The sequence below is a fragment of the Seriola aureovittata genome, chromosome 23 (genome assembly GCF_021018895.1).
Source record: "Seriola aureovittata isolate HTS-2021-v1 ecotype China chromosome 23, ASM2101889v1, whole genome shotgun sequence".
In the NCBI taxonomy this organism is placed as follows: domain Eukaryota; kingdom Metazoa; phylum Chordata; class Actinopteri; order Carangiformes; family Carangidae; genus Seriola; species Seriola aureovittata.
The window spans coordinates 9,286,841-9,313,346 of record NC_079386.1 but is presented as its reverse complement, the minus strand read 5'-3'; the positions used below and the strand labels follow the sequence as shown (position 1 = coordinate 9,313,346).

The window sequence follows — 26,506 nt, the reverse complement described above, 5'->3', positions numbered from 1 at the left end:
ATTTTGACGTGTTGGGGAAGGGTGTCTTGGAGTTTTTTCCTAAGTCAAGGTGTAGGCACAAAGGAAATAATCATAACTCTGGGGATGGTCCAGCTGTTTTGAAAAGTAAGGCACATGGTTCACTAACTTTCTTACACTCTCTAGCATGAATATATGATTTTTTTAGACATTTACAAATGAAAAAGACTGGAAATCAAATTCAAATTCATATGCCGACATGAGGAAACTCTATCCAACTATTTCTCCAAAATTACACACTGACTTTAAATCTACTTTGCTTTTGCTTGCAGACTTTCAGGTAGATGGGGCCTGACTGTAATTCAAACCTCCTAAAATTACACTGCCATGGTGGAGGTCATCCAAATCCTGCTCAAGTAGAAATGATCTTGTGTTTTCATTGAAGCTTTGGATTTGAATGAGGGCGGCTTTAAGAGGGTGCCAAGAAAACCTGGCCAGTTTTGCATCCTAATCCCCCCCGGATATTAGAGGTCCTTTACCTCTTGAACCAAACCACTTGAGCCAAATCTTCAGGGTGCTGTTACACCTGTTTTGAGTTGCAGAGGAGGGCTTCGGTGGCAAGTTTTGAGGTTTGAACTTGGATGACACTGGGAACCTTTTTTTTCACCAGTCAGGGCTACCACACAGGAAAAGAAGTTTTAAGTTTGGCTTGAGATCAGACCTGAATGGTGAATCCCAATTTGTACCATGCTTTTGTGCATCAGGGCTGAAGGGAAGAACTAGACCTGCTTTGTCTGTTTGTCTGTTTGGATTTGTTAAACAGGGGTTCTTGAAACATGTGTTGATCAGATAGAAACATCAAGAAGATGAAGAAGACTGAGAATGAGTGGAAATGGCCTGATACAAGTGGAATACTACAATGCCATGAGAAGGTCTCCCTTTGCGGGACAGTGATGGGGGAGGAGGGTGAAGTATTGGTTCTTTCCCAAGAGGATCACATCTCTTTCCCATGAAGGATGACAGTTTATGAGGGAATGCAGACAGAATGGTTGGGAAATCAGGATTCTATAGTGACAAACAAGCTGCTGCTGGACTCTTGGACAATATGTGTACAGCAATGAAGATAGAAGAGCAAATTTGAATGGTCCAGAATGCATATGGGTAGAAAATTACAGATTCAAGAAAGGACTACACAGTCTTGTTCAGATTGAGGAGCTTGATGCGACAACAAGTGAATTACAAAATTCTTCAGCAGAGTTTTTTATGAGCCTTGAAAAAAATGGAAGTAAAATAAGAGGAGTAAACACAACAAACATGTACTGGGAAAGCTATTCTTTTTCCTACTGGCAGCCACTTGAAATTTAATATGTCCTGACTTGAAAGAAAGCTAGCTCACATGTGGCCAAATGCAAATGTGCACCAGTTAAGATAATAAAATAATACAGCCATGGAGAAGCACTCCAGGCAGAGAAACAAAAACATGAGCTAATATCTAGCGGGATGGTAGACTCTCCACATTAGTTCACCACAAAGACATCAGATCAACATTTCTTGACCTCCTTGGGTCAATCAGTTGTAATGCTTTCCTGTTGACCCCAAACTGCCCTCATTTGACCTGAATGAGTGTCCAGGGAATTACAAAGCAGTCATCCACAGGGAAACATTTTGGTCAACTATGTTTGCCAACCAACTTGCTGCCCCAGCTCTGCTCCTTTAATGGCACAGGGTCATCTTGTTGCCAGGAAACACTTGAAAAGGCTTTTGATGTTTTGGCTTGCCTGTTGCTGGGAGAGTTTCTCATCCACTCTGGCTAGGAAATTCTCAAGTGTGAGAATATCTTAACAGGCTTGTCTTGTCTGTTATTGGTAGCATAACTGTCTTGTTTCAAATCACAAAACAAATGCATGTACATGGCCACCCCAAAGACAAATTTGCAACACAGCTGAAATAATCACACACACTGTAATGCAACAACTCCTGTAAACTTCAAAGCAACCACTGTAACACATTCGTCTCTTTCATGACTCACAACTTGGCTGTCAAAGAGCAAAGCAAAAGTTCAAAAGCTCTGACAGGGTCAGCGCCTTCTGTAGAAGTCCCTTTGATTTCTAATATAGTCATGGAAAGGCTTCCTGGCCTGGATATAGAGAGAAAAAGGGAGTGTAAAAAGAGGGGGATCAAATGGGATAGAGGTTTGTTTTGTTCTCTCCGCTCTATCTGTTGAAGGTCCCTGGCTGATGTAGCCGGCTGTTTAATCTCAGCTGGATCAACGGCTCGGCCCACGGAAGTGTGGTCAGGAAAAGACCCCCAATACAGAGAGTCATCAAACACAGCCAGGTTGTCAGAAGGTGACTCAAAGGTAAAAAAAAAGGCAATGAATGGAAGGTGGTTTGAGAGAATATTGGAGGTACTGAGCTAAATGAGGAAGTATGTGATGTGTGTAAAGAATTCTAGACTATACATTTGACCTGTAAAAGTCTATCAGCATGGCTTATATGTATAACAACCTGTTAAACCTATCTTTATGATTGAACTTACTGTATAACTGCTCTTGAATTATCAGTCAGCAGATTCACTATGATGCCCTCTACCTGCATTGTTCAGGGTATGCAAAATGTGACGAGCCCGCTGGCAGTAAATGGAGCAATGGTGAAACACACTGATCTCCAGGGTAAAGGTTACACTCTTGTGACTAATGATGACTTTCTAGCCAATCCTTAGCTCCTATCACAATGGGTTGTAAAGGAACTTCATGAGAAAACATCATAATAGTTGGAAAATATGTTGACATTGGAGGTGGTCACAGTGTATGACTGGTTCCACCAGTTTGTGCCTTCAATAGAAAATTATTTCACAACCAGCCATTGATTGCATTCTGCTTGCTTTCTGAATAGATATCAGCATCAGCTTAGGTGAAGTCCTTCCTATCTAACACTAACTATAACTAGTGATTTACAATTGAGTTGCACCATTAAAGGATAAGGAATGTCAGCTAGTTAAGACTTCAGTAATGTGTAAATTAGTAAGGAAGAAACATTGTTTGCACTAGCAAAGCACAAGCAATCAATAGTGTGAACAGGAAGTTCACATTATCCAGCACAAGCTGTTGCATAACTGTCAAGAAGTAGGTGTAGGAAGGTGTAGTAAGTTGTAGGGGGCAACCATTACATCAAGCTTTATTCTTCATCCTTAATAGACATGACTTTGTTTTACTACTATATGCATACATGGAGAAATACGTTTTCAGTATACTCTCATTCACTGAAACTAACGTTTGTTTTGCCTGTTAGTTCAGTTAGCTAAGTGACAGCTGGCAGTTACTGGGTGTAAATAATTTGTGACAACTAAAACTAAGCTATGTGTGGTGCATCCTATTTTAATTTAGTGATTCATGAACTCCAAGCACCAACATTCAAACTTGGCTGAATTGGAACTGACAAGCAGATAATGAAATTGAGTGTAGCTTTCTGGGAGATTATTTTCTGAGCACTATATTATGTAAGTTGTTGTAATTGGTGTTTATGTTCATTTACAACTTGAAGGGATGATCGTTCACGTAGCATCATCCCAAATACTGTGGGTAGCCAAATTTAGTGTCTCCCAAATTCAGATTCAGATGTAATTATTAGATTCTCAAACACCAGATAGAACACCAGATAGATCTTATGCACTGACTTGTAGTCTTTGTAGTTAAAATCGCTTAAATAATAAAGCACTCCCTGTGTTCCATGTTCATTAAAAATAACCCTGTGAACGATGAATGGAATGCAGCTTGACCAGCCTGGGGGGTAAGTTCTCAGGCTGTCCGCTGTCTGTATTTGGGTTTCTCAAATGTTTTCCGTGAAATGTTTACATAAGCTTCCTCAGCGTGTTTCCCTAAATCTCAGCTGAGTAATTTAAGGGAGCAGAGACAGCCATTGTTAAAGTCTAATATTTGCACTGACGGATATAGTGTCCAGTCTCCTTTCTTGTGGGTGAATACAGTGGTATTCACGAGGCTCTTTAGACGTGATTCATGGTTCCACAGCCTGGCAGAAGGCCAACTTCTTTCAAGCCTTTATCTCCCCAAAACCATGGCATACATGGTAGACATAGGGTATATGACTTCCACTTATGTAATAATCTGATCAAAATGAAGTATTTCCTTGGTCTAAGTTGAATGCTATCATCGCATCAGCAGTGCAGAAAATCTCATGTGAAGCACAACATTAGGACTGTGGCTAACCTTGACATTCATTAAGTATTTTTCCTAGACGAAACGAGATATTCATGCTACGGGACAGGCCTTATTAAGTTTTCCACGGCTTCATAAATCTCCCAACGTGGAGCTCCTCTTGTCTGGGAATGTAATAAGGCTGAGATAGTGGATCTAATGTGCTACATCCATCACAAGTATTAGCATGAATGTATAGCATACAGAGCCATCACAAACATTCATACTTAAGTTGATCATGTAATGCCCTGGACTTACATTCACTTTCATTTAACAGTAATGTTTATAGAGTTCTCTAGTCTATTTGAAGTTCCTGGAAAACTAACAGAACTGTGAAAAAACCCAATGGCCCATGGAAAGAAAAACCTAATTAAACCAGAATAAAGTTACTTGACTGTTGTGTAAAATATATTTACTTGGTATCTGTGGCTTCCTGTCTGAGGGGTCCACTGTGCCTTGGCTCTTTTGATCCCCCCTCTAAAACCTACTCCAGTAACCCATATCCTGTATCCTCATTTGGTAGCATGGTGACAGTTTCCCAGATACCAGACAGTATTGGTTTCCCTTCATCTTGTGGCACAGGCCCAACTCCAGTGTCTAATTTGCTAATGGATCCCTGCTGGAAGCTGCTGTCTCGTCTGTACGTGAGTGTAATTATTTGTGCTCAAATGATGTAATTGGGGACTAACAAAGGGAATGAATAAATCATTATTTTGCACTCTGCTCCCAAACACTGGATAAATGCAGTTGATTTTTCTTCTGTTTGCTTTTCACAAAGCCTGGATGTCATTCACCCTCAGCACAGGATGACTATAATTGCTGACAGCAGAATTCAACAAACTTGGGGTAACTTTACTTCTGCAATAACAAAAGTAACAATTATATGGTAAAATGTACTTTGTATTTGCTTGGAATGACGGAACAACAAAGTTAAGCTTGTAGCTTGAGCAAAAGGAAAAAAAAAAAAAGTTCCTTTTTTCAAATGCGACTGGATGGTTCGGTGAAAGACAGCACTTTGTCTCCACCACAAAGGCTGTATCAACTGGTTCTCCCTTTCATGTAGGAAATGCACACTTATAAGAAAAGGCAACTTCTGTTCATGTGTGGTGTACCATGTAGCTCTCAGGAAATTTGACTCAGGCCTATTACAACATAAAACTTGCGGAACCTGTTCTGTATGTCCAATTATTTCAAGGCCACTAGCTCTAGTCTCAACATTTTACCCTAAGGGATATTAGCTATCAGTCAGTCAAGACACGGTTACATTTGTTAAGACATGAAATTTAGAGAAGCTGAGAGAACTTTTTGTGTTTTAATTGAATTGCTGACAAGCAGGTCATGGAGCCATTCATGAGGCTCTTTGGTTTAGTGCCCTTAGCCTGGTTCAGCTTGACAGGGAGCTTAAGCTTGCCAAAGCCTCTGGGAGCTAGAGATAAGGAAAGGCAGCATAAAACCAAATAAAGCTGCTTTGCACTTGGAGTGAGACAAAGTTACAAGTACACTTAATGTGTCTGGATAAAGCGATTATATCTGTATGGGACTAATGCAACACTAAAAGTGTCCTTTGTGTCCAATCTGTTTTTTTCCCCCGGTATATTTCATACAATGCAAAAAAAACAAAAAAAAAAACAGCCACACACTCAGAATACATCCTCAAAATCCTTCATCCATGATTTCACAAATGCTACTTCCAAATAAGACGAGAACCAACCATGAGACAGCTCGATGGACGACGTGAATGACTGAAGACAAATCCCAACAAGGCAGCATTTTCCAAAGCCAAACCCTAATGTCAGATCCCAGTATGAGACCCAGTGAAGTATTGTGCACCATGGCCACTCATTCATTTGCAAGCCAAAGAGACCAAGGTTCTCATCTTTCCAGGAACGACTTTCCCGCTATTCTGTCTGGAATTTCAATTATCACATGAAAGATAAGAAGCTAGGGTGATGAATATAAATGAAAATAACATTACAGACCATTAAATATTCTACATGACTGGCATTTCAGCTCCAAGTCTGTCTTAGTTTTGAGTGGTGTTATTTTAAAAATGATTCAGTTCAAGCATTGCACATGATTCCACAGTTGCGATGCCATCCTAGCTATTTTCCCAAATGGCCTTCATCTACTAATAGCTTGGTCATTTTAAATGGCACATATACTAAGCAGCCATCTGCCAAATTTAGAACCATCTTCCTGGTTTTGTGTTTTATCAAAGGAACGTGACATGGAGTGACAAAGTTAATTAACGAGGGCAATTTTCAATGCCACATTATACAGGGCACCACAAAGTCTGACTTCATTATTCAGAGATTATTCCTGACTTAAATTTACCACAGAGGGAAAGCACCATAATGTTCACTTTCCATCTCATTAAGATTCCATAACAAGGTCAGTGGACTGCTTTTTTTTGTTTCTAAAAATTGACACCAACCCAACAGTCCAGACCATGTGTTAGTGTTTTTTTGCATTTAAAACTTAACACAATGTGAGCCAGAAGAAAATTAAAATATATTATTTCATTTCCACAACAAAATCAATTAGCATTCAGTAAAACTGTTTTCAAAAGCAGGCAGCATAAAATACAAATGTCAAACAAATCAACAAAAGGAGTTTAAAACTAAAAACAACACATTTATGTACAGCAATGTAAAGCTCTCATTGACAACAGAGAATTAAAATGTGCCTGCAAAGCAAACATGTGTTTCACTTATGTCCACCATCAACATATCTCCCATCTGGTGTTAACAGGGTTTGCCTCAGGCCTAAATTATCTATAAGACAATCAAATTGCTTTGGTTTTTCAGTCAAGCATCTGTGCTTTCAATGTGCAACTAATCTCTTGTGTGTAAGACTTTGTGTTCTAAATTCTACAGTTGCTGAGTCGGGTTTAGCTTAGGAACTTGCATCAGTCAAAACATTTAAAGTAAAAAATAATGAAAAGCTTAACATGTACAGTAGGTGGTGCTCGGAACTTGGCAATGAAGCAAATTGCACTTGCTGTAACTAACCACTTTGCCACTTTAAGCAGTTTAGGCTCTTGAATCACTCAGCATGAAATGTCCAATTTTCCAAATGGCTGCTAAATCCTAATCTACTCCTCTACTTAGATCAGCCGATTGTGGTTGACCTAACACAAAGTCCAAGTTGAATGTTCCACAGATAAAGAAGGAAACTGCTGGAGTAGCTGCTTTAATTCACCCTTTCTTCAGTTATTTCAGGCTAAGAAGAACTCTGTGAAAAAAATAAACTGCTGAGGTATTGGATAACTTCTGGTCTTTCTGTATAATAGAGCACCTTTTTAAAAGCATTAATCTTCATGATAAAAAAATTAAGACATAAAGACTTGTTACAATATTTTCACTTGCATTTGCAGTGACATTAAGTGGCAATGGTTTGATGAGGTGAGTAATTCCACAACATAAGGAACCTGGTTTGAATGGAAAAAGTAACATGACTTATTTGGTAAGCTATAAAGAGAAAAATGTGAAGCATGAAGGAAAAATAACCTGACAGTTGTATTCATGTGTCAAAGTAAAGAACACATTTTAAAAATCTTTCTTCACAATATAGCTCAGTAGTCTATAACCACCGTGTCTAGCTTATCATCATTATCCAAAGCAGTAGTATTCATCTGATTCCACCCTGAGTTTCAGTGGTGACTTGCTGAAAGAATCACCATCAATAACAGTTTTATCCCCAAAACCATCAAGGTCTGTAGGTGACGGGTCATCTGGGAGGTCTTCTGCTAGAGTGTCCAGGTAACTACCTACAGACAAACCATCTAGGTTGTCACTGTTGCCATCATTCAAGCTGCTGAAGCTGCCTCGTAGTGAGGTACCGTCCTGGCTGTCTGATAGGCTGTACAAGCTGCCTGTCAAGCTGCCATCTTGGCTGGCAGCGCCTCCTTTGTCTTCTATCATCCAACGGATGGACTCGATGCCCTCGTTGATTGACATAAGCTGCTGCATCAGCTTCAGATCAATGGCTCGCAGATGTGCCTGTGAGTTGAACAAAAACATCTCAGTTAGGTCATGGTACTTGAGGATGATCAAAAGTTAAAAGGAGTAGTTTGACCTTTTTTTGGAAATGCACTAATTCACTGTCTTCCCGAGAATTAGATGAGAATATTGATACCATTCTGATGTGTAATATAAGGCTACACTAGGCAGCTGGTTAACTTATCTTAGCATAAATATAGTAAAGAGCAAGCCCCATTCTGTCCAAAGGTAAGGAAAGGCACCAAATAGCACAGCTGAAGCTCACTATTTAACACATTTAAAGACAGAACTTTGAGGTTTCGCAAATGCTCATATGGTGCACACTAATATACCCTTCTGCTAGCTTTAACATTGTATATAAAATAGAAATGAAAATGGTATCAATCTTCTCACCAAACTCTTAGTGTTTCCCTAAATGTCAAACTGTTCCTTTAACACAGCTACTACATGAAAAAGCATGTCCTCAGAAGTAGAATGGAAGTGAACAAAATACAAAACAAGATATATTTTCATTGTTAACTATTGTCAGCATTGAGGTTCAAAGTGCATTTTAGAAACAGCAGCTGAAATGACTGCTCACACTATATGGTCTATTTAGTAGCTGTTTTCAGCAAAAGAAACATCAGCGTTCAAGCCATGATGGACAGGAAGTCGTTAAAATGCTCCTGATAAAAAAGGGGGAAATTTAATCATACAATTCCACGACAACTAAGCAAACTCCATCAACTAATGAAAACCCTGTGATATAACTGATGGCTGCAGAGGAGCTACGACCTTGTGGTGAGGTTTTTTTTTTTTCTCTGCAACTGTAAGCTTCCTTATGTTCTCTCATGGATAGAACACTGTGTGCTATTTTGTTTTGACTATCAGGCTTTGTTATGAACAAAGACATTTAACTGTGCTACCGGAAAAAGGACTTGTAATACCCATGTAACTGCACAGCCAGGAAACACTTTTCGTCCAGGATAATGAATGACATGCCTACTTTACACAGTATGACCATATATTAACTCCCTGCCATGACAAACCATGCCATTGATTCTGGATGGAAGTAGACAGCCTATAGAGTCATTCAAAGGGATTCCCCTGTGTCACTGGGTGACAAACACCACCCAGTCAGAACAGCTGTAACATCCTGCCACACTGAAAATGCATTGAGGCAGATGAAGGCAGACAGGGCTGGTACAGTGTTCCAGAGAGCTGGCTTGATACAACAGCCTTTCTTTGGAGTGGATTTACAACCAGCCTCCATTTAGCTCATAATGCTGCCAGTGTGTTTGTTTTGCGAGTATTACGACCCGCTTTATACACACATGGAAGTCGAACAGATGGAGTTGTATTGAAATTTTAGTCCTAACAGCTACCTCATGTTAATAAGATGGCACCAGTGGGTCGGCATCACAAAATAAGTTTAGGAAATACAATTAGTGCTGCATAATTTTGTCTGCAGTGGATAGTAACAGCAAGTTTAATTTGTCATATGAAACTAATAAGAGCTGGCCCCAAACTTTTTTTGGGGAAAGGCACATTTCAGAGTTCATTTGCTTCTTTGATTGGCTGTAGATTATTGCAGTCTCTCAAATAATGTAAAAACTTGTGTGCGTGTGTGTGTGTGTGTGTCTGCCAGGCTTGTGCACACCAAAACTGATTGGATTAGTGATTAAGCTGTGAGGGAGCCACAAAAACAGAAAGGCCCAAGATGGCCCAAATTCGAAATGAGCCATCTAACAATAACAAACCACTGATGGAATTACACTCAGTTAATTTTAAAAAGTCAATTAGTTTTTCTTCATATCAGCAAAATTAAATGAATGTATGACTGATGGTAAATTTGACAAGTCAGGTGAAAACATGAGTTGATTAAACCAAGGTACAGGTTATTACATTTGCAAGGACAAAATGAGCTAGTTATAGGTCTCAGTTGGTCTGTCACATCAACATAAAACTAAGCCTATCAACACAAAGTCTCTGGATGATTGGCCAGTCTGCTGGTCATGATACAGCCCTACTACAGTCTGCAGAACTCGGTCAACTTGGCCATCTGCTCAGGAGTCCTAATACCTTCCGTGACCTTACTTAAAATGGAGCTGTGCTGTGACTATGGAACAAGCATGGCATTTGAAAACAATTTAATGGTGAGTGTTAGCAGATACAACCATGTAATCATGAATTGGTAATCACACAGGCACAACTGGATTTGACAGAGTAGTTTGAATCACAAGGAGGTGTAAATATTCCCTGAGGTGAGGAGGGTTCATTAACAAAGCTCTGACTGACTGTGGTGTGCAGGTGTGAATGGCTCTCACCTACTGACCAGTTTCATGGTGCTTTTAAATACAACTGGGGCAGAACAGCCATCAGGAATTTTGCATTTTACAACCACATGTTGATATATAGACCTGTTGTGCATCCTGCATTGGCTTTTCCTACCCAGACTGGGTTGTTGATAAATACAGTACAGTGGAAAAAGCAAACATCAAATTTACAATGCTAAATAGCCATGGTGATAGTTAAGTTGTGTTCAACATATTTTTCTATTCTTTTAACGTTTGCAGATAAGTACTAAGCTTGGGCAAATGCAGAGTAAAGAATTGCGACCTAGCTTGTAATTATAAGTCGGGAAACTTGCTGTGTCGCATATACCATATGTTTTGTTCTATTTATGGCTATTCAAAAACTGTAAAAGCCAAAATTTCAAAACAACCCGTTCATTTAAATAGGATACATATAAAGAAACTTACCATTTCTTGCTTCAGGAATTGCATTTTGCTCTCCAGTCTTTTCAAGTCCGCAGAATTAGAGCAAAGTTTGCAGTTCACTAAATGCGGTGCTGCCGATTTATCGTGCTTGTCGTGATATTTTCCTCCAACAAGAGAACGAATGAGACTATCCGGGACTTTACGACCCAATTTTGTCTCTATGTCCTTCAAATCAGGTAAAACGCTGTTATCCTCGTCCATTGTGGACTGTCAGAAAGATAACACAGTTTCACTGTTTGGGTTGGACCCGGCAGAAGAGCAAAACTACAGAGCTGCGACCTCGGAGATCTTCCCACTGATTAGTTGGGGAACGCACGCGAGCAACGGCCAAAGAGGAGCTGATTCAAAGTAACAAGAAGTCGCACCAAGCGCGTGCTACCTACAACTTTATCCACGCAGTTCTCAGAGTGAAGTCCTGAGGCAAACACACTTCACCGCTGTAATACTAACAGACCTCACAAACGGACCCCATTGAGGCGCCTGACCAGTAGTGAGGCAGCTTAATGACAACGTGCTCTCCGTAGACCCTCCCACAAGGGAGCTTGGTCTGAAACCAGACACCAGACAGGTGAGGTGTGGTGAAAAATATGGTAGGCAAGGGAATATATTTTTCAGGCGTTACAAATTAGGAGCATTGGGAGTCCAGTCATAGGCAAAATGGCTAGAGCTAAAACTCTCCACATCCTGGGGTGAGCACTGCAGGCTGTTCTGAAGGAAATTTACAAATGCAAGATGCAAGGTGAAGAAATAAATGCGCAGGAAACACGTCTGCTCCGTAAATGGTAATAGATTCTATAAAGTATGTATTAAGGTGTTGTGTACATAAATATATTATTATATTATTACCTTTTTAGTGTATGTTTTAGTGTATTTATTAAAGTATATTAATGTCAGTGCAAAGTCCAACAAAACCACTGTGTATAGGAGTCAAATTTAATCACTTAAATAATTTGGCATGCACCCAGATCCAACAACATTTTGGCAAAAGTAGAAATGTAACAAACAGAATAGCATTAATGACCGTTTCAAATAAATTCAGTTTAAAAAAAAAAAAAAACGCTGCATACACAGTTCAGTAAGGACTCAGGATTACAACCTGTTGACCCTCTGCAATTTGCTACATTTCTTCCCGATTTTTGTCATTTTCTTTTAATATCTTCATTCATTACTACTAACTTTTCAGGTCATGTGGATCAATGTAATGTAATACATCATATTAAAAAGGCATATCTCTCCTAATAATTGCTGCACAAGCAGTTTGAGAGGTTGAACTATTGCACCCCCTTGTGGGTGTTGTGGCTCTATTACATGGGTAGTGTATTGTTCAATTATTACTGTCAATCACTTGTGTTGCCATTATGCAACTAAACTACTGTGACTGTGAAGTCAGATAAACAGAAAGTGATCTATCCTATAAACATGGTTGAAGTTGTAGTTGCTTTAGTCTATGTTTTAATTATTTTGCATGTATTACTCTCATATTACCTTCTCTATTACTTTAAATGTCTCCAAAAAGTTACAGAACATTCTGGATCACTTATCAGAATCTTCTTTACACCTGATCACCTTTAAAGTGAAACATCAAGCACTTACCTACACAATGCACTAATACCACTGCTGATACTTTCATGACATTTCAAAAGCCTGACTAGGATCAGAGTTGAGCACCATCTGGTGGCATTGCTTCATACCAACACTTCATTTGCTCATGTTCACCTTATTTGAACACAATTTCCATTTTCAAATTTTCCAGAAATCTGAAAATTGCCAAGAAGCAGCCTTTGCTATTTTTGCAAAGTCATAGGCTACCCCTAAAGACCACTGCATGTATTTTTACCTTTGCATTATAAAATCTGATGTTAAAAAGGAATTTACGTCCATATGGGAAATGTAAAAGTAAATTGTTCACATCAGCAATATTTTTATAGAAAAATGAACCATACCTGTTTTTGATATAGGGACATGAATGCAATAAAAATATGATTTTCAAGAGTCTACATATTTTCTGGTGAGAACAGATTCAGGCTTTAAAAAACTGCGCAGCTGTGTCATTGCAAATGTAAATAGAAGAGGCACGAAGGTGAGGCTCTTGTTCAAAACACAGATCTTAGACGACAGATTGGCTCTTTTCATCGTCGTACCGCTGGTACTGATCCCCGAGCAGAGGCTGGTGGCCCTCCATCTTGTAAGATTTGGCACGCACGGCACATGTGGTGGCAGCAAAAATGACTGCAACAACCACAAGGGCAGCGACTATTGCCATGGTGATGATTTCAGTCATAGTGAAAGCTTGACCTAGAAAAGTTGGAAGTAGATGATTAGTACCCTCGTCATCTGCATTCATTCAGCGGCAAGATTGAAAGCAGCCCCACAAAAATGTGATGGTACTAGAGGTAATCCAAAATGCATACCTGGCCATTGAGCTTCATAAGAGTAACCAAGATTTTCAGGCGCAGTAACAAACATCTCAGCGTTGGTCACTGGAGGCCAGAAAGGCACCATGTTGTAGGCCCTGTTGTGACCAATGGGGGCGTTTTCTTCAGGATACACTGCCGAACCTGTCAAGAAATAATTCAAGTTAGCCCACAAGCTCATCCTTCTATCAACAGATTAAAAATGCATGAAGAAAAGAACAAGAACAAATGTCTTTTTTTTAAACTAGATTTTGTTGATAAAAACACCTGGACTGTGTCTCCTCAACCATTCATCAAAGATGGCATCAGTGTAGGTGTGCAGCAGGACAAAGATGGGGTCATTGGGTGAAAGGTGGGTCTGACCTCCTGTCCCATTTAGGAACAGATGGGCCAGGTTGTGGAGGCTCCTAACCACAGGGTCATAGTTCCCCTGGGGGGCGCTGTAGCCTGCCAAAACAACATGAAAATGCATAAGAAAACGGAGGAACACTGGATGTAAGACAGGCAGAGGCAGAAATACCTTGTTCGCCACTCACCTTCAATTGTGTTTCTAAAGCTTTCAGAGGAGGTGGAGTAGTACGGCGGTGTGTCAAAAGTGTTAACCTGCAGACAGTCCGCCACATCCTTGGGCTCTGGGAGACGCTGGACCATCGGCCTGTTGACATTTCCTGCTGGGTTCCTCCTGATGGGAGATGTCTCAGTGTCTGGAAGGAGATAAATAAGAGACAGAGTATAGCAAGAGAATAAAGAGGACCACTGTAACATCACATGGTAAAAGAGCAATAGTCTTACTGTTGCAGATGGTTCCCAGTGTGTCGTAGTCTCCTACGCTCTCACAGATGACCCTCCACTGGGAGAAGATGGAGTTAGCGCTCAGGGAATTCATGTCAAAACTGCTCCTGGCTCCCATTAGGTCATCTGTGCAAATGTCACATGTGCTTCCACCGATGGCAAAGTTCCAGTAGGGCAGGGCGAAGGAGGGGTCTTGCAGCATATCCTAGTTGTTACATATAAATGAAAGGATGGCTGGGTTAGTGTTTGTGAATGTGAAGATCAGGGCAGGGAACCAGAACCAGAGCGCCAAGGCTTTAAGCAGGAATATAAGCTTCCCAGAGTTTGCTGGGGGCTTTATTTGTATTGTGCTGCCAAAAGTATATTGCAATCCCCTTGGGTCCAAGTATCCATGAAGTCTCATTTAATACTGGTGTCATAAGGCAGCAGATAAACTGGTTATCTTATTCACACATTGCGATTTGCTGTTTCACACAATAGCTGTTGACCATGCACGAATAAGCCATTGAGGAATCTTTATATGCAACATATATATCAGTATTTAAACAACACAAAATGCATGTGCCACCAGGGCAGAAAACGGATTAGTATAAAGTCATGATTGACATAATGATAACCTAGTGCAAAAACTTATATACTATATATAACATGTTAGTATAACTGAGATATATACAACATATATAGGTAAAGTTATACATGTCTCAATACAGAATTTATAAGTAAAATTATTCATCAAGCTGAAGGGAAAACTAACTCTTTTCACACCTGTGAATCACTTACCGTTCCTACCTTTGAAAAACCATGACTAAATGACCAAATCCCATCCTGAAATCCCACAACTTTTGATCCAAAAAGCACTAATGGATCCTAACTGCTGCTCTTGAAGCCAGCCATTAACACACATGAAAAGAGTGAGCTGTTCAACTGAAGCCAGATATTTTTCATCACCTGTTTCTGAGCAAAATAATCCACCGCATTATTAAAAAATCCAGGACACTAAAACCAGACAGGATTTAGTTGTAACAGGACAAGAAGCTGGGGCATTTTGACTCATTTTAGTTGATGTAGTTCATCTTGATCTTGACTTGAAAATGAGCCACTCCCTCCCCTCAAACTGTGCCTGTCAGTGTGCTTATTCAATAGGGCAGAAAAAAAACAGGCCTACTGCTGTTTTCTCCAAACCGATGGTGTGCTGATCAAATCGAATCTGTGTCCATAAAACGCTTAAAATCCCATTTTGTGCGGTGCTCGGGTATGAAGGCGTGAAACTGCGCCGTCAATTGTAATTTCCTCGCCAATACAGTTGTGGGGAAACGCATTACACAAAACAAACAAGAAGGGAAAAACAACAGATGTGCTGAAGTAGGCCATTAGTCGGTAAATTAAAAGTAAACTAGTCATGTGACGATTACCCCTAGGCAACCACAAACAAATCAATTACAATAATTTCTTTATCATCAAACACCCAATCAACATCACAACTGTTTTTTAACAGAACTGTTGTGTAAATAATTATAGTGCTATTACTCTTTATACAAATCTCACCTGCATGTCTCTCTCCAGCTGCAGCAAGTGGAACCTGTGCCAAGTGACGAACCCGGGCCCCTCATGTGAGAAGTCCACTCCCCCGAAACTGGCCTGTCCGGCACCCAGGAAGGTTTTGCCGACAGAGTAGTAGTGGGACCACACGAAGTAATTGTAGATGGTGATGTTCTCAAACTGCATGGTGTTGCCGTCAGGCCCGAAGACCTCCGTATAGCGCCGAGTGGCGATCACAAGGTCCGGGTGCACGGTGCGCTTGGCTTGGTCCAGCGCGTTCACGAACGCACGCTTCTCGTCCGCGCTGAGCTGCATCACGTTTCTTCTTACTGTGGGATTATAGAAGAGAAAAATAGGAGCAACTCAAATCAGTCATCTGGAAATCGGTTTTTAATGACCGAGGAAAGAATGTGCGTAACAGGCAGTTTTGATCATTTCATCATCATCGTTTCTACATTTCGGGGTTTAACTATTTCAGAGGTAATTCGACTTTTTTCATGGTGCCCTAATTTGAATGAATCTTTCTAAAATCGTCTGTCTTCGTGTGATCGAAACGGAAATCCTGGTAAATGGGCCAAAACCAGCTAATCAGTGTGGTGTCTTTAAGGAGTGCTGAAGTGGCACTGAGCAATGGCGGCGACCCCCCCTGGATCTGCTAGCTGACTTTATAAATTTCTATGAAGAGATTTAATAAATAATCGATACTAATATTGATCACTTACCAACAGAAACTCGCTGGTCACAGTTGGGCCCTGTCCATCCGTGTCTGCAGCGGCCGCAGCTGTAACCGCTGAAGTTCCCATTACACTGACAAGTACGGTTGAAGAAACGGATGGGCCATCGTTCCCGATCATCCCGTCCGTCGTGGGGGTACTGAGGCCCGTGCGGCCGCGCGTCAACCGAGATGGACACGCACTGTCCGCGTCCCGTGCTCGATCCACACGGGTCGTTGTTGAGTCCAGAGGGTGACGGGCAGCACTGTCCACTCCGGAGTACCTCGGGTGTCACACACTCTCTGGGGAACTGAGCGCTCACGGCCACCGCGCCCACAAGCACCAAAAAGCAGCACCGCCACATTATCCAAATCGGTTACCAAATTTTACGCACGGCTGCAGCTGATTCAGAGTCTGTAGTAGCACCTGGATATTTTTCTGCTGATATACACTTCAGTTAACACTTTATCGAAAATGAACGCGCATCACTTTCAGCACTTGAGTAATTACTTTCTCTGTCAACTGAGTGTGTATGAAACTTCCCCTCCCATGCGCCCAGGCCCCTGCTTGTATTTCCCCCAAAAGCAGCGAACCATCGACCTTAAATACCGGATTAGCGCATGACTACCCGGATTTCTGACTCCCGCGTGATCCCATCACATAACATCATATTTCCTACTGGGGATGGAGGGAATGAAGGTAGTGTGATCCGGTCATGCACATTATTATTCTTCTAAAGACTCACTGGACTTCTGCAGTTGCCTAAACGAGCCCAATATTAAATGTCAGGAAGTCTAATTGATGACAAAATTTTTTCAGATTAAAACGCAAATTGTGATGAATGACTACAATACCCACAAACTTTAATGCGTGTACGTGGACTGTAACGATTCAGCACGGGTTTATGAACACTGTATGAAAATTAATTTGTTGTGAAGTCATAGAGGTTTATAAATACAGCCTGTGGCACAAAAGTACAACTTTGTGGAATTAAAATAATCAATTCGGTGCTGCAAGCACACTCTGAAATACAGTATGGGTCTTGTTTACATTATCTACTATTACACTTGTAAACTCTCACATTTGTCCATTACTGAAGATCCATCTAATGCCATTTAGAATAGCATGGTTATTCCAGTATATTAAAAAAATTCCTCCCACTGTATAAAATACCAGCATCTAATCTTGATTAAGCCTCAAAGGTTCATGTGTTTGTTAAAGTGATCATATTTCAGGTCATTTGACTTCTCAGGAAGGCCTCTCTCACTCTCCCACCTCCTCCTTTTGCCAAGCTCTAGGCTGCTTTTGAGGCCACGAGCATGTGAGACACGGATGCATGAAAGGAATTTATTCCACAAAAAGAGATCTTCTAGGAATTCAGAATTCTTTCTATTGTGTCTGTATTTTTCAAATGAGTAAAAGATTAATCAGATACATCAGGTGCAGATTTGCATGCATTCCCTCTGCAATATACTTAAATCATTTTTCTTCTTACTGTTTTCATAATACAGTGCACCACTGCATTTGAACTGTATCATCCGTCTTTATGTATGGCTTGCACTTGAAGGTTTATGGGTCGATCGGATCTGAACTGGACCTTTGATTTATGGTAGTCCTGGGAGGCTTCCCTGTGTGTCTTTACACATTGAATTTAAGTAATATGAGTCTGCTGTGCAGTGGACATCAGCTGACATGAGACATCCATGTCTGTTTGATTTTCAGGCTCCTTCAGACTTCAGATGGCATGGATGTTAATGTGAACGCTCTTAACAAGTTGGAAACTGGCAATGATGCAACAATCCCCCAACCCCGAACAGCTCCAATATGACATAAAAGCACCATAAGCCTTGTAAATGCACACATCTTTCAAACGCCACTCATCCAATTGGTAACGCACACTTTTTTTTTTAGCCTCCTTGCGGAAGACGATGTCATCAGGGTTATTTCCTCAGACTTGATGTAGCTTCTCTTTCGGTTTTTCCATGCTGAGCAGTACTGTTGACGACAGTAAACTGATCTCCATGTGTAAAATGTAGTGGTCGGCCTTAGAAATAACACTTCACCCAGCAGTGTAATGAATTTCGAGTGAAAGTGGAGTCAGCGAGTGTAAAAATGTGTTTAATTATTGTTAAAACTTACCTCTCTCCTCTGCTCCCCACTTACCTTTTTTATGCATCGTCTGTGCAGCATTCATTTGAATTCTCCCTCCGGATTGCCCCTCCAGCGAGCGCCCCGTTTGTTTATTTGCCTCACTGTTGTGCAGGTGAAGGAGTTGGGCTGAAAACAAAAAGCTTTGATTAGTTTAAATGAGTTGATGATACCAGTGGCAAAATCTTGATTATTTCGGTCTGCTGCGACTCTAACCTGGAGGCTGTTGTGAGGGTAAGGAAAATGATTGGCTGTTATTGTTGACAAAACTTGCAGCTATAACCCCCGAAGGAGCCAGAATGTAGGGCAGGATCAGTGAGGCAGGTTCTTTTCTAAAACACCCAGAGTCTTACATCCACTGCAGGCTTCACTATGGCTTGGGTTTGCAGAGAGGCCAGCGGATAGTTTGAACAATAGTTTTTTAATTAGCAATCGGAAATTATTTCATAAAAACTAGGACATGTATATCAGATATCCTCAAGGGGATCAACGCCCACTAATAAGCAAGCGGATGTTTCACAAATTCGCTCATCACATGAAGGCGATGGGGAAGGTCTTTCAGGAAAAGGAAAGAACAAATCGATGTCAGGTTTTCAGCTCTTGTCACTTCAAAGAAAACGGAATTCCAGCAAGAGCGAAGCAGCAGATAACCAGTGTTGCTTAAAACAACAGAACAGCCACTAAGGCAGCATGAATAGCAGTTAAATGGCCCTATTAGACACAGCCACGTTGAAAACAAACAGAGGTGGGAAACAACTTTATACTTCTACTGGAACGGTAACTATCGCATTTTCACACAGCTGCCTTTGTTTGACAGCTGTAGTTACTACATGCTTTTCCGATTAAGATTTTTAGATTAAAAACAGGATAAGATGAGAAATTGTTAAAGAACCGGTGCTCTCAAGCTCCTTTCAAGAAAAGAGGCCTCTCGTCATGTTTCCGAGTTTTTTTGTTTTGTTTTTTTTCCACCAAAGAGTGATTTTCTTTATGGGATGGTTTGATTCAAATAACTATTTGAGGCTTAAAGAGGTTTACTTTAACTTTTCTGCCCCATTAATCATCTCATGACCCTTCATATACATCCTGTGACCTTTTGGTGTGGGCTCCACCCCAATGGGAACCATTGCACTAAACTAACATTAGTAACATAAGTAACTAGCTCCACCAGCTACAACACTTACACTTACTGCTTACGCGTTGTTGCATAATAAATCATAATATGACAATTACCCAGTTTGGCTACTTACACTTTTCATAGTTACGTACATTTTTGCTGGACTTTTACTGGAATATTTATACATTGTTCTTCTGGTTCTTTTACTTAATAAAAGATTTATACTCTATCAGATCTAATGTGTTGTTTGATGCAGTTTGCTCTAGAATGAAGATTTTTAGTTATGAAGCAAAATTGCCAACTGTGAACAATGCTTTTGGAAAACAAAGTGCTTGTAAACTTGAAAACATTCATCATTTAAATTTACTCCTCAGGCATAGAAGAAAAAAAAAAACATGATAACAATGCTGTACTTTTATAAAAGGAGCAACTTTATCCAGTGTGATTCAACGCACTAAAAGGCAAGATTCTTAACCCAGTCACATGTGTTTCACATTGATTATCATAATTCCATTCGGGATGTATCGTTTCATAATTGGGGCGTGACGGCGAGGATTACACAAAGCTACGCACTAAGCTCATTCTCATGGAGTACATTTGAAAATACAGCCACATTCCTCATGTATGTGCAGTTCCCATGTTCCCCTTGAGAGCTGGTAGGAGGCCCATTAGCCTGTCAAGGTTGTTATGACCATTTAAACATCATTTGTCTGCAGTCTCCATCTAGTTTTTCTAAATTTGAATGAACGAATTATAGTTATTTTGACCTTCCAATCTTATACTGGCTCTAAATGACTTTTCTATGATTTATCACCACAACAAACTTGTGGGTATTTAATAATTCAAGGTGCTGTTGACCTGAAAAGGCACTGCAGTGTCTCTAAGGTCACATTTCAGGGCAGGAAGAGCCAGCCATTTACGTACAATTCACCATAACTGTGTCGAATGAATGTACATGCATACGATATGGATCTAATACAAACATATTATCTTTACATTAGAAACAGTGAGGCAATTAACTGTAATACAAACTAACTCCCTTTGTTGTCGTACGAGAATTTATCAAATAATGTAGTCTATAAAAGCTAAGTTTGTCAATTATCTTTAAATTCATGCATATTAGATTAGATCGACAAATGTAAAAATATATTTACAAAATATCACACTAATATTATGGCTGAAATAAGATCTTATGTCTTATAGCTGAAAACAAATGCACACAAACTGCAACTATGTACAACAATAAGAAAATCCTGGCGCAGGATCGTTTATAAATCTACTACCATTATTTTGCCATGGGTGCTAGACGTGTACACGTCTCCTCTGTAAATCCCGTGACCATCACTCAACCGACCTCCCTTTCATCCCCCCCCCCACCCCCCCACCGCCACCATTCTGTGCATGCTCACGTCTGTGCATGTGTGTGAATAAACCTTGGGCAGGATAGAGGATCATGTGAGAAGATGTGACTCGGGCTTAATGGTAATCCTTGCCTTTGGTGAAAATGGCACAGTGGGAGTCATTAAGAGGGAGCTATACAAGCGGTTCACATGACTGTCTGACTATCTCTCTCTCTCTCCTCTCCTCTCTCCCGTCTTCTAAGACAATGCCGGCAACTTTTTGTCATTCTCTTTCACTTTGACATCACAGGTTGCATTCATGCCACTCATTTCATCTCAGCCCCTGCTTTCCCTCATGTTCATTTGCTTCTATGCAAATGGGGGAAAAACAAAAAAAAAAGAAAAAAAGAAGAGATTTCACAATCTCAAAGAAGGAGTCCCATGTGGACACACTGTTATAGCTTCAGGCATCTATGGTATAACAAGACTAAGAGTCTACAGTCATGCCAGAAGCTCTGTGAGGCTGTTGTTAGGCACAGCAGTGCTTCAAGCTAAATGGTAACATCAGAATGCTAACAAGCTCACAATGTCAACGCTAACATGGTGAAGCTTAGCATAATGTTTACCATGCTCACCATCTTTGTTTAGCATGTTAGCTGGCTCACGTTCGCAAATTAGCACTTAAGACAAAGTACAGCTGAGGCTCTTTTGCAGATATTCACTAATTAGCTAAAGTGTTGGACAAACTGAAATTTTGATGTGAGGATGGCACTAGATGAAAGGTCAGGGCAGAACCAAAGTTATTAAAATTAATCCTGATGGGGGGCATGAATTTGAGTACCAAATTTCAAACAGCAAGCCATCCAATAGTTGTTGAAAGATTTTACTCAAAACTGAAAATGGTGAGGATGAACCTCTGGGAACCACGGATGTCTGTAAATTTTTATGGCAATCCATTGGGTAGATGTTTGAGACAGTTAACACTTTGACCTGTTGGAGGTGCAAGATGAAAGGTGGGACAATCACTAAAGTCACGAGGATTCATCCTCTGGCCACCATGGATATGTGCACTAAATGTGATCTGTCCAACAGTTGTTGAGACATCACAAAAAACCCCCCCAAAAAAACCAAACAAACAAACAAAAACCTCATGATCAGTAGGATTCATCCTGTTGGGAGCATGAATGTCTGTACAAAATTTCATGGCAATCCAGTAGTTGTTGAGATATTCCAGTCTGGAACAAAGCAGTGGACTGACCAAAAGGCCAATGCTGCCAACCACAGAGCCAGGCTGCCAGCAGGGATAAAAACAAATCAGCAGTGTGCGGCCGCACAAAAAGTCAAATTCAATAGAAGATTTTAATCTCAGAGACAATATTCTCTCTGATGTATGATAGCTACATTGTGTATACAGAAGATAAGGCAGGGTGAAAATGATTCTATATTAGTTTTTCACACAGGTTGGGCTGCTATTTTATACCATGTTCCAAATCGTAGAAAATGTAATTATTCCTTTATGAACAGAGTGTGAAAACCGTATTATGCTGAAAATACATACACGTAATATGAGTTTTACAGAAAGTTTCACTGAAAGTTCACCACCTAATTGAGCTGCTAGTGAATGGATGTCCTGAGGGACCTTCTGCTTAGGGAATGGAGCAAGCTCATGACCAGAGCCCTGGGGGTATAGGGCTGGGGCAGTGTAAGTGTGTGTGTGTGTGTGTGGGGGGGGTTCTTATCTCCCTGCACACTGCACAGTTTTTTTGTTTCATTGCTTAAACTGCATGCACATCATAATTTGTATATACCAGCAGCTAGAACCGCAAAACTCTCCTCTGGGCACAAAACAATGAAGGATGTGCATTTTATTTTTCCAGCCATCTCAAATGAAATACCAAGACTAAGGCAAAGACCAATGATGTGTGATGCAAATACACAGTAGGTCTGTTACCTCATAGTGATAACATTTCTTAAATAAATTTGCAGTGATCATGACTGATATATTTATGCTGAGGAGAAATCAATTTGGATCCTTGAATGAAAAAGAAAACACTCTATTAAGGTTCACACTGTATCTGGTGCAGGAATAAAAATAAGCCGGGGGAATAAGGGAATGCATTTCTGTCGCAAATCGTATAAGCCTATGTGCTGGGAAAGACAACAGAGACTTTTGAACAATAAAATAATTAACTCTCACAATGGTGTTTTCTTCTGTGATAAGCATATTAACAGTCACAAGCCTGGATTCTAACACAAATTAGCTGTGCTCTGTAGTGGGGAAACCGTAGCTGTGGATGTGACAGAATGCAACTAGTTTGACTATGGTGTATAAAAACCTCTGAATAGGCACTGAATAAAACAATGAGTAAAACTTTGTTAAATTTATTTTTGAAAAACCGGTCTCCTGAATCTCCTCATCGTAAGTGTAATTCAGTATAGTAACCAGCAGAGGACAGTGACATCTCATGTAAAGATTTGCACTAAGACAAAGATCCCACCTGTGTTTGCAGCAGTTCTGGGTGAACATCCATCTGCTGTACACAAACACACACTGTGCATTATAGACACAAAATCAGTCTCCTTTTTAAGCCTTCATGTAGCTGTAAACAACCTTTTATTTTTGAAGAATTTCACTTCTAAATGAAAACTCTTTCAATGCCTTTCTTAAATCATCATGATTAAAAATGTCCAAATCCCAAGTTTACAGACACTATGATGCAAGCAAAGTCTTTATGGTTACAGCATTGTAACTCCCATATTCACACTGCCAGCACCTTTTCAACTTTTGCACTGAAACACTGGAAGTGTGCAAAGGTTGGTTAAAGATAAATTTGTGAATGAGAGAAGGAGACAGGAGGTGAGGTAAAAGTGCTTCCCCTACAAGCTGGGTCAGAACTTTTTAGGCGCCTTACTTCACACCAGTTTTGCAGAAATACAGAATAAGCATTTCATGTGTGAGTCAGAGAGAACTTCATTTGTTCCGCCAGTGAACTTCTCAGAATGTAGTGCCAGCTCGGGGGAGACTGACACGCTGATGAATAGCAAAAGTTAGTCCCTCAAATGAAGGCCTCCGTGAATATCGGGATACTGTCTACTTAGCACATGCACCAGCACCTTAAATCTGCTGCTTTCCAATACCAAAGCACTTCAGGTGATTTACATAGCAATAATTTAAACAGCAGAGGTGCTGTGACCGAGCGTTAAGCAATAAAACACAGAGATCTACCGCCCAGACTGCTGCTACCACTTGATTGCTTTTTAACAGTCATTAGTCTTGCGGGAGCCTCTTGAAAGGGCATCATTTTTCGGTCAATCCTTTGCTTTCCTTCACAGATTTTTTCACTGATGTATGAAAACGTGGAGGATATTGACAGGTACTGTAAATGGGAGAGGTCAGGGTAGTTCAATGGGAGTTGGATGTGTCACAGATCATCGCAGACAGCAGCGGTAATTAGTGAGGAACACTAGTCTTGCTCGGGGATATAGCAGGGGAAACAGCTGGGTTGGAAGGTTCTGCCAGCCTCATCCAATTAAAACGCTGCATAGAAGTAGATGATGACAGGGATGGAGTCTGTTCATCATTACTGGAGAAACACAACACTTTTCAATAACCCAATGCTGGAAAAAGGAAACAGTAAGAAATAATGGTGAAACGATTGTCATTACATTGCTGAAATTTTGACCATATTCAGTTGCACTTATGGATAGGGAGCTTAGCTTTGTGACTGAAGTGTAATGGAGAGGCACACTCTGCAGCTAGGCCTTCACAGTGACCAGACCTCTTTCCAATTAACCACCATTGGGAGATTTTAGACAGACATCTTAGACAGCATTGAGCACTGAAGCTATTCTGGTGGCTCATGGTGGTCCAACACCTGAATAAGACTCTTTTTGTTGGCTTCTCTTTCATTTGTCACCAATCTGTATTTTGTGATACAGCACATTTCCTGGAAATTCAATTGAGAAACTGTTTTGTTTTTGGGTAACCCAAGGAAGGAAATACCGCACAAATCAAGGTACTTCATCACATTGATTAATTCGGAGACATTAAAGGGATAAAAACCGTAACATGGTATAAATATTGGTGAAATTGCTTAATGGTTGACAAATTTGTACATTCTCACATCCCTTACATCACTACCACTGAAAATATTCTCAGTTCTGATTGGCTGTAAGGTGTGGATCAACTTTAAGTGGCCAAACAGTATTTGTCTTACCATCAACACCACCAATAAAAAAGAAAAATAACTTCGCATTGGGAATCACCCCCTGAACTTAATTTAAAATCTGTTTTTATAGCATGAATCTGGATGTCCAAATGAACTAACTTATCAATTAATCAAATAACTGTGGTGAAGCTAGAAGCCAGCCATCGATTCAAACCATCCAATACAAAGCAGTTGCACATTCCATTACAATTATGGAACAAACAGGTAGTCAGGTGTTACTGTTTACATACTGCCAAACCCTACTTTCTAATGCCATTAACCTGTCATCATTTTGGCACATGACTTCCTTTAATAAACCCAATACTGTCATCACCTTGTTTTCTTCAAATGCTGGTCCCACTGATACCCACATTAGGTGTCCCCTCTCACAGCTACCTAAAGCCCACAGTCTCCCTGAACAATAGAGTTGGGAGAAAGGGACATGAGATCAAAGGTAGTGGGGAAGGCTTTGTGAATTCCCAGATCTGGATGCTACTGAGAATCTTTTGGACGGATGGCATTCACTGTGTGTCACAATGTATGGCCAATGTTCTTTGAAAGAACATTTCAGACTTTTCCTTCTCAGCTAAAGAGAGATATTTCTTATAATGTGCAGTATAGGTGCAGTATATGTGGAGAAATTCACCTCAGTCTGTGGGCGGATGAGAGTCAGACACTGATGTCTTAGAGAGATGGAGGTACATTGCGTGTCAGGGTGAGGCATACATGAACGATATAATAAAACTGAAATGAGCTCCTGACTCCTTTTCTACTGATTATAGTCATAGTAGAGTTTTGTACATCTCTGTAAAAACGTCATATTCCCTTAGTGCTATGTCACATGTGAGGTGATAAAAGTTTTGTGACTGATACCAACTTTTCAGAAACTTAGCCAAAACGCATTGGCAACATGTTTATCTGTGCTCACACTGAATAAACTTCCACTTCCACAAGTATGTGCTAGAGCTTTCCTAAAGGAAATGAATTTGGTAGAACTTCTAAATATAGACTTGCCTTGAGCTTTTGCTGCAACATATTTTATTTTTGACTTTGATTTTAACTTTGATAACAATCTAACCTCCACACACAAAAGAAAAGCAAAACTTCTTAGCAATAATAACTAGCTTGTCATTTTCCCAGACTTGTGTAATGAGTCAAGGTAGGTTTCCAACCTCAAAGGAAGAATTCAGTAATGTTTTACTTTCCAGTATTCTCAAAACTATCCAGGATTATTAGACAAAATTCACACAGAAAGCAAAAATGTCTGTATCCTCACTTGCACAGCCCTAAATCTGCCTTGCTGCACA

At 40.3% G+C, this 26,506-nt stretch overlaps 2 protein-coding genes across 2 annotated transcripts; both read right to left on the bottom strand.

Moving 5' to 3' along the window:
- Positions 1-6,671: 6,671 nt before the first annotated feature.
- Positions 6,672-11,420, bottom strand: LOC130164961 (leucine rich adaptor protein 1-like). The gene is made up of 2 exons (XM_056369979.1): positions 10,914-11,420; positions 6,672-8,172 (listed from the first exon to the last, which is right to left on the bottom strand). Exons 1-2 carry the CDS (start codon positions 11,130-11,132, stop codon positions 7,783-7,785), a joined length of 609 nt encoding a protein of 202 aa, XP_056225954.1. The 5' UTR covers positions 11,133-11,420; the 3' UTR covers positions 6,672-7,782.
- Positions 11,421-11,843: 423 nt separating this feature from the next.
- LOC130164060 (5,6-dihydroxyindole-2-carboxylic acid oxidase-like) lies at positions 11,844-17,723 on the bottom strand. The gene is made up of 7 exons (XM_056368455.1): positions 16,399-17,723; positions 15,683-16,005; positions 14,138-14,342; positions 13,882-14,049; positions 13,613-13,792; positions 13,343-13,489; positions 11,844-13,226 (listed from the first exon to the last, which is right to left on the bottom strand). Exons 1-7 carry the CDS (start codon positions 16,751-16,753, stop codon positions 13,039-13,041), a joined length of 1,566 nt encoding a protein of 521 aa, XP_056224430.1. The 5' UTR covers positions 16,754-17,723; the 3' UTR covers positions 11,844-13,038.
- Between the last annotated feature and the right edge of the window lie 8,783 nt (positions 17,724-26,506).